At 37.8% G+C, this 8,017-nt stretch overlaps 2 protein-coding genes across 2 annotated transcripts; both read left to right on the top strand.

The window, feature by feature from the left end:
- Positions 1–198: 198 nt before the first annotated feature.
- On the top strand, positions 199–4,632 carry LOC147760973 (uncharacterized). Its single transcript, XM_087014462.1, has 6 exons — positions 199–1,685; positions 1,899–2,069; positions 2,256–2,402; positions 2,761–2,907; positions 3,115–3,270; positions 3,726–4,632. Exons 1-6 carry the CDS (start codon positions 1,202–1,204, stop codon positions 3,755–3,757), a joined length of 1,137 nt encoding a protein of 378 aa, XP_086870588.1. The 5' UTR covers positions 199–1,201; the 3' UTR covers positions 3,758–4,632.
- A 448-nt stretch (positions 4,633–5,080) lies between these two features.
- LOC106152862 (death domain-containing protein CRADD) lies at positions 5,081–7,877 on the top strand. Its single transcript, XM_013526598.2, has 4 exons — positions 5,081–5,268; positions 5,566–5,692; positions 6,364–6,763; positions 7,032–7,877. Exons 2-4 carry the CDS (start codon positions 5,600–5,602, stop codon positions 7,340–7,342), a joined length of 804 nt encoding a protein of 267 aa, XP_013382052.2. The 5' UTR covers positions 5,081–5,268; positions 5,566–5,599; the 3' UTR covers positions 7,343–7,877.
- Positions 7,878–8,017: the final 140 nt, after the last annotated feature.

Here is an 8,017-nt window from a genome sequence, read left to right as displayed (position 1 = left end):
CCCTCTCCACTTAAAAAAATCTTCTGTTTAAATAATGTTTTTTTTTTTTTGGGGGGGGGGGGGGGCACTAACCTTTTGTTCCACCCACCTGCAGTCTTCGGTCCTGTTTATCATACAAGAACAAGCTATTTCGAATTGGGCATGTATGAGAAAATACATGTACTTCATTTTGCCCCAATGTACACTATTACCTTTGACCTAGAAAAGTGACAGATGTATATGAAAAACATCATTCTGTGTATTACAGGCATACGATATTGGGTTAAAAAGACTAGGACTTTTGTCTGAGTCAGAAGAGAACAAGGAGGATCAGGACGACAAGCCATATTTACTGGACATGATTGTACCAAAACTTATGGAACATTTTTCCTCTGTTGACAATGTGTTGATCATTTTTGATGGCGCCGATGAAAAACAAATCCTGACGGACTTGTTTGGGGAGACTAAGACACCGTTTCCGCGTGGCTCTCACGTCCTAATAACTTCGCGACACAAGATATGGTATCCTCAACTTGAGGTTGACTCTCAAATAGAGCTCGGCGAACTAGCAAGTTCATTGTGGTCGCCTCTTCTTTTTGTCAAAATACGATATGGGATCGTCAATGAAACGGAGGCATTCTTCAAGTTGAAAAGCATGCCCGAGAAAGAACAATGTGCCCTGGACACTCTGTTAGGCCAAAAATTTTTAGCCGGTCACACTTTGTCCATCTCACTGGTTGCCGCCAACTTGTGGTCTACGAACAGGTCTGCCTACGAGTTCCTGAAACAATGGAGGGAAGGGGATCCCAGCTGGGCGTTCACTGATCCGGCGGACAGCAATTATGACGTAAACGACCGAATAGAGTATCCGTTGTCGTCAAGCTTAGAGACATTAAACAAAGCTCAACTGGAACTAATCAAGAAGTTATAATGAGATATATAACTTCTTGAACTAATAGATCTTGTGTGCTTGCTGTCGCAAAAGTTCAGAGAGAACTTTCTTATCAAGACTGCTTTTGAATTAAGATCACCGCATCTTCGTCGCTTTTTTATCGGTTATGCAAACGATCCTTCAGAAACACACATCCAGAGAAAACTGGACGGTCTTTTGAAGAAACTGATAAACTTGTATATTATTGAACCTGCCTCTGAAAACGATGAAAAGGTTTGGATTGTCCACAGCATTCTAATACGTCTTCATGTTAACAATATTAGACAGAACATGACCCGTTGGGTAACAGGTATAAACAATGCCATCGCCATACTAAACACCTTATTTCCCGATTACAATACGACTTTTCTACATGATCACTACACCTGCCGGAAAGAAAGCAGGTGTTTGGAGTACGACACCCTTGCACTGTATGCTTTCTCCATCGCTAGAGAACTGACCAAAATGTTGACCAGCCCAAGTTTTGATAACTCTGTCCTTGATGATCCTATACCAGCTTTATCCAGCGCCGCCATGTATCTCCGACGCCACAATGAATACGAGGCAGCAGTGCCCATTCTACAGGCTGTTGTAATACTAGCCGAAGTCAATTCAGTTGAGAACATCTCCGCGAGATGTCGATACATCGATCTTTTGGGTCAACTTGGGAAACTTCATTTTGAGCTTGGTAATCTCTTGGAGGCAGAGAGGCTGGGGAAAAACGCCTTGGGATTAATCCCAAATTTCTGTCCACGTAGGCGCCAGATGGCGACAGGTATGTTACAAACTTGTATATTGAGGAACATGATGCATACATGTATGTATTTGCTATTTGTCTTTTTACAATGAGGACATTCCCCTCGCCCAAATGTAGTATGCAACTCTAATAAATCTTCGAGTAGCCATTAGTTATTTTTAAGACAATTTAAATAACGATCAACAAAGTTGTGTTTAAACTATAGTATGTATATACACTTGTGTCTTGCAGGATACCAAATTCTTGCTCGAGTTCTGCAGTACCAAAACGTCAACACCATGCCTTTCAAAAAGAGGGAGTACATAGAATATCTTTTGCACGAGGCTCTGAACAGAAAACTGGATATGTTACAGGACGCGTCTCCAGAAAGAAGAATGGAAAATGAAGTTTTGGTGCACCTAGGTACCAAACAATTAATCTCCTCGTGTGCCGTTTTGTATTTTCCTGTCCTTGCCCGGTGATTTTGTTCTCTTTGTGTCTCTGCACTTTACTTTGGTATTCTGGACTGTCCAATTTATGGTTATTAAGAGAAATGGAACGATGGCCTTTAAAATTCATGTTGACTTGACCGGTTTACGTCTATTTCAGCGCACCATAATATAGGTCAGTTTTACCAAGACCTCGGTAGGTATGACATAGCTCAAGAGTATTTATCTAAAGCCCAGGAACTGTGGAAGAAATACCAGGGCGGTATACCACATTGGAACGCCACGTGGTCAGTAAGCAGAGCAGCAGGTATGGGGTTGTGTTTTAATGAAATATTCCTGTATTGTAGTGCAGTGTATACGTAGTGTAGTTTAGTATAACAAATGGTCATTTATTTTATATAAAATGTAGTTTTTAAGGCAATCCATAACATAAAACTTAAGGTGAGAGTGGTGAAAAGGTTGATTTAATTAAACACCAATTACCTTCATCAATTTGGCTGGTTAAAATGATTCTTGATCTAAAAGAAAATATAAACAAGAAAATATATATACCGGTACTTTTCTTTTATGGATGCCAGACGGGTATTTTAATCAGCATTATTCATTTATTTATTAATTTACTTATTCATTCATTTATTTACTTACCCATTTTGTTCTTCGTCCAGGCGAGACGACGATAGCAAGAAACTTCATACTCCAAGATAACATCCGCCATGACCCGTACTTGCTATTGCATGTCTGGAGGCTCTTGGAAAGAGCGGTTGAGATAAAGAGGCGACATCTGGCGGATTCCAACATCAGTCATCAGTTAGGTTAGTCTGGACTGTAATCACAATGAACCGGCCTCTCCTCTGTCTCCGACCATCCTTCAAATTCATTTATAAGCTACGAGCTAGTAACCTTTCTAATTATTCACACCTGATGCTGTCGATAAATAGATAATGGATGCAAATCATTAGAAATAGCACAAGGAAAAATTTGAAAAGCCTCAAATATGAATGATCTTGTCTTCTCTGCAGGGCTGTATTATCTGTGTCGTCTGGCCAAAAAGTTTCCAAAGTCCACCCATGCAATGAGAGTTTTGGCACAGAAGTACCAAGAGGAGCTGAAGCGTGTTGACACCTCGGGAGTGTTCCAGAAAATGTTAAATACCGAATATAAACGTGCATACGAAGGTAAAGATCTGCCCATTTTCAGTCATATAATTCAGAAATACCTTTATTATGTTATTGTTTGTATCAGTATGTACTCAATTTTATCGGAGAGATGAAAAGAAGCGTTCTGAATTATTTTTTCTTTTAAACCTTGTCTTCGTATCACATAGGCGTACGATATATATTTATATAATTTGCCTCTCATTGCTCCTTTTGCTTTTATAAGATTATTTTGTTTTGCTATAACAGTGACTTTTTTTGCACGAATTTCTTTTTATATCCTTCTTTCTTAGTGTCTCTATTGCCTCTGAGTTTATTGCTGTATGTTGCTCCATGGGATAACTCTTCTTGAAACTCAATCGGCTGCGTGAAGTAAATTAGAATTCTTATCCCTAAGTGAAGCACAAGAAAGAAAGTGCAATATGTTCACTCCCATGCCACATAACAGTAATTTCTTTAACTTTAATTTATTCCAGAGTTTCCTTCTGACAATTTGGTATGGATATAAAGGAAATGGAGAACTGGAAGGTGACGGCGGCGATTGTCTTTATTAACTTTACATGGCATATAGTTACTACAAAAGATGGAATAGAGATAAATATATTTAAAAAAATAAGTTGTAACATTAGCCTATATTTCAGGGTGAAATGGTGTGCTTTATGGTATTAAATGATATTATTACTTTTAACGAACCTCAAATTGATATGGCATTGTTTTAGATATAATGGTTAGAACCATGTGAAGTGCACCTGTGACATTCATTTTGTTTTCGGTGAAGTGTGAGTGCGTGTGATAAATTAGTCCCAGCAAGGACAAGGGTAGTAGTATTTCTTGCTCATATGTTTATTTCCCATACTATTAATTAGTTGGCTTCTTATTTGCTACATTTGCAGCAAAGACGAAAATGAAGAAAACCCAATAGTAATTTTGTCACTCTTTTGAACAAGTACATGTAACCCACCAGTGATAACTTCTATTTATTGAATAAATCTGTATATATTTATTACGGAAAATCTTGGTAGGGACCAGTGGTACATGTATGCGGAATTATTTTACATTCGTATCATAGCGGACGTTAGACTTATATCATCTTAAATATATAGATCAACGTTCTTTAACCCTCTACCTTATTTTCAGGCGTTTTCACACAACGCTTCCTTTTTAGTAATGTTTTTCGAGAAAAAGCAATTAACTATTTATTGTAAATTTTATTTCTTTGATGTTTTTGATATTACAACTAAGCACCCCTACAATATTGTTTACTGTTATCGTTATTCCCTTATTTTTTAAGGAATCTCTAAGTTTGCTCAGCACTTTTAATGGTTGTGGTTTGATTGTATATTTAGCCATATGGTGTTCATGCGCTCAATAAAACTGATTAAGTTTGCTATTCACTGTTTGAGTTATTTTTACAAGGCAACAGGTGGCAATGAATATAGGCTTTAAAAATGCTCATAAGCTAGTAAATTTTCGTTTTGCGTGCTTAAAAAGGTAAATGGGAATAAATAAGTAAAAAGATTAATAGATTGCGAAGGATCCGTGTTTGTTCATGCAATTAAGCCTACTGAAAATTATTGGAAGACCTCAAAATGACTTCTAAACAATTTACCTATGCAAGCAAAAATTTAAAATACCACCAAAACAGTTTTCTTTTGAAGAAAGGCTTCATTTCATTTAATGATCCAGCACATTAAAAAATAATAATTGGAACGATAAATCATAAAAGTAATTTAAAAAGTCTTTCGAAGATGAGGCATGTAACGCCCCCCTAGTAACGCCTGCGCTGCACCTGACCCTGTAGGTGAAATGAGATATCATGGTATTCTGGGGTTGTCTTGGAAAGAGCTGACGTCTAGCGTAGTGACACATAACTAGTTGAGTTTCGGTTTGACTACACCTTGTGGATATTCTGTATTTGCACTGATATTCAGTTGGCTTCTGTTGGCCCGTTGGTTCGACGATGTGAACAGAATCATAATAAAGGAATTTACAGATTATTTGCGGTCAGTTTTGTTAAAGGTAGGTTAGAAAATGGGGTGTCACACCGTTACTCATCAAATGTATTCTGGGTTCCAAAAACGGCGAAATGAAATTTTAGATAAGCTTGGACAGGAAGACTGCTATATTAAATTGAGTTGCTGCGTACGTGACATCATGAATAACCATTAGTAAATTGAGCTTTCAATTACTAACTGATATTACATTCCACAAATGCTTAATTTTCGCTGAACCATTCATCATTGAAAGCAGACATACAGTAGAGTGTACATGTACCGGTAGTTCTGTTTTATGTGTTTTATCACTTTGCTATTTCAGCTTACATTGGAGTCCTTGATCAGCATTACCAGATATGGAGAAGATACACAAAGATGCTCTCATCAAATGCAGAGTATTTTTATGTGAAACCTTGGATCCGCAGTACTTGATGGATCATCTTATACAGGTAGAGTACTAGGCACTTTTGCATATATTCATGCCCCCCACCGCCACACACAATCACACCATATAACTGTTTAAGTATTCTTAAAATTAATTTGTGTGGTGACTTTGAACAACGTCTCCACTATTAAAATAAATCAGTTTGGCAATTTAGTTAATAATTTAATGTTTTTTCTAAATTCTTTACATGAAACTTTATGCCATCCAAATATTAAGAGAGCCACAGCCATCACTGTGGTGAAAATTTGCTGTGGTCTCATTGTTCTAATAGCTTGAAGGTTTAAAAAAGAAAAAGATAAGAAAATTAGTTAATAATTTTCCAAACTAATTTATCAGATAGCAAAGTTTCTTTGCTGTGTCATTATTTGCCGGTGAGGGATTAGAATTTAGATTTAAATATCCACTGTTCTCTTGTCATTTTGCTTTTTCTTTGCCAGCTTGCTGCTGATAATGAACATTGTGTACTAGTATTGCTTCTCCGTACTTTTAGCTGATGTTACCACAAACCTTATTTTAGTATCTCATAGTTTTTGTTACTTTTGATGGCTTTTTTGAAAGAGCTATGAAAAACGTCTTACTCACCTCGTGCATGTGCCTAAAAATGAGACAGTTATACTGGTAGGATGAGGGCATGCTGCAAAAGTGTACATCCTGGCACTTGTTCTTTGATTCTAGGAGGGGATAATGACTGATGACATGAAGGATCACATTATGGGAGAAAGAACACGGCTACGGCGCATAGAAAGTTTGCTTGATTTCATTCCCACTCGTGGACCTGCTGCCTTCGATGCATTCATGGGCTCTTTGGAGAAGGACTATGGGTTTGTTATTGAGAAAATCTACGAGAAAATAAATGAGCTCCAACAGCAGCAGCAAAGACGTCCGAATCAACCACCAGGTGGCGCTGTTGCCAATAACGCCCATATTTCTAGTTACCCAGGCACACGTGGGCCAGGGTACACCCACCCACCCCACCAGGTACCCCCCTACCCTGGGGGAGACCAGATGACCTCTGACCCTATGGCAGGGGATGCCAGGAGACCAGTGCAGGAAACCAGACAATCCTTTGATGCTGGTAAGAAAATGAGGGAAGAGATACAGGAAAATAACTTGTATTTCGTGTATGTTACTATATATATATAATTTTGTTTTAATTTCTGAGCATTAAGATGGCATCCTTAGTAGCAAATTGAGCACTACATTTGTTCTCTCTATTCAATTATTTACTGTCATGTTCTTCATTTATTTAGTCGAGGAACTGAGCAGTACCCCTGAACTCTTTTAAACAATTTCATATCGGCTGTCAGTTTGAAATTACTGAATATTCCTCTTCTTCATTACAGTTCCGACTAACTGGATTGAACGCCTTCCAAATGAGGTCAAGTTAAGACCCGTGACGGAAGCAGAGCTGTTTCATATAGCGCATCATATTGGCAACAAGTGGGAAATGTTGGCTGCCCAGATGGGGTTCTCGCGAGGAGAGATCGACCACTTCCGCATGTATTGCCAGTTTGACCAGAGTTTACAGGCGGCCAGGATGTTAAGCACGTGGCGGTCAAAGGAATCCGGCAATGCCACTGTGATAAACTTGATCAAACTTTTACAGATTTCATACGTGGATGAGAGTGTTTACAGGGATGTGTTTTGTTCTTGACATCAGAGTTTCAACCTTTGTTTTTGAATACCAGTACAATTGATTTTTTATAGACAACACTGCAAAGCTGCATCAATAATGGAAAAAGTACTAGTACATTGCTTTATATAACCATGTGCACGATTTCTTGAGATACTAAATTGTATTTTCACCAATTTAGCATCACAGACTGGTTGAGTGTTCTATATGTGAAATACAAACGTCTTCGCATGAATTAAAATAATTTGTTTTAACATTAAAACATTTTACATTAAAATGTATGAAGGGTTTTTCACATCTAGTGGTTTACTCATGGAATTCAGTCTGTGCCAGTAAAATTTAAGAGGTCCTTACATAGAATAAAATGTCATGCCAATCCCGTGTACGTCATTTTAGTTCATTTGATAACAGCATAAATTTAATCCGCTTCCTACAGAGAACAGTGCTTTGATAAGCATTTTCCCAAAATGACTAGTTTGTTGTAGGTGTACTGTAGCCACTTTCTAACGCATATGTAAACAGGACTTTTGTATTAAAGCAATTGTTTTTGTGAGAATGACTGTGTTAGAAATTCCAATTTCTTACTTGGAAGAGTGTGGTATTAGAAACTTGAAATATTATTTGGCGTCTTATGTGTCGGGGAAAGGGCTGCGTTTCAGGAAGCTTCCATCAAGCTTTTGTGCAAAATTTCTCTAG

The sequence above is a fragment of the Lingula anatina genome, chromosome 6 (genome assembly GCF_051362555.1).
Source record: "Lingula anatina isolate TDL-2025a chromosome 6, LinAna3.0, whole genome shotgun sequence".
NCBI lineage: Eukaryota > Metazoa > Brachiopoda > Lingulata > Lingulida > Lingulidae > Lingula > Lingula anatina.
The sequence above is the reverse complement of the archived record's forward strand: the minus strand, read 5'-3'. Positions and strand labels throughout refer to the sequence as shown.

Coding starts and splice junctions, on each gene's coding strand:
- LOC147760973 (XM_087014462.1), top strand. CDS start 1,202: ATGACCCGTTGGGTAACAGGTATAAACAATGCCATCGCCATACTAAAC. Junction 1,686..1,898: donor TAGGCGCCAGATGGCGACAG/GTATGTTACAAA, acceptor TGTGTCTTGCAG/GATACCAAATTCTTGCTCGA. Junction 2,403..2,760: donor GTCAGTAAGCAGAGCAGCAG/GTATGGGGTTGT, acceptor TTCTTCGTCCAG/GCGAGACGACGATAGCAAGA.
- LOC106152862 (XM_013526598.2), top strand. CDS start 5,600: ATGGAGAAGATACACAAAGATGCTCTCATCAAATGCAGAGTATTTTTA. Junction 5,693..6,363: donor TGATGGATCATCTTATACAG/GTAGAGTACTAG, acceptor CTTTGATTCTAG/GAGGGGATAATGACTGATGA. Junction 6,764..7,031: donor CAGACAATCCTTTGATGCTG/GTAAGAAAATGA, acceptor TCTTCATTACAG/TTCCGACTAACTGGATTGAA.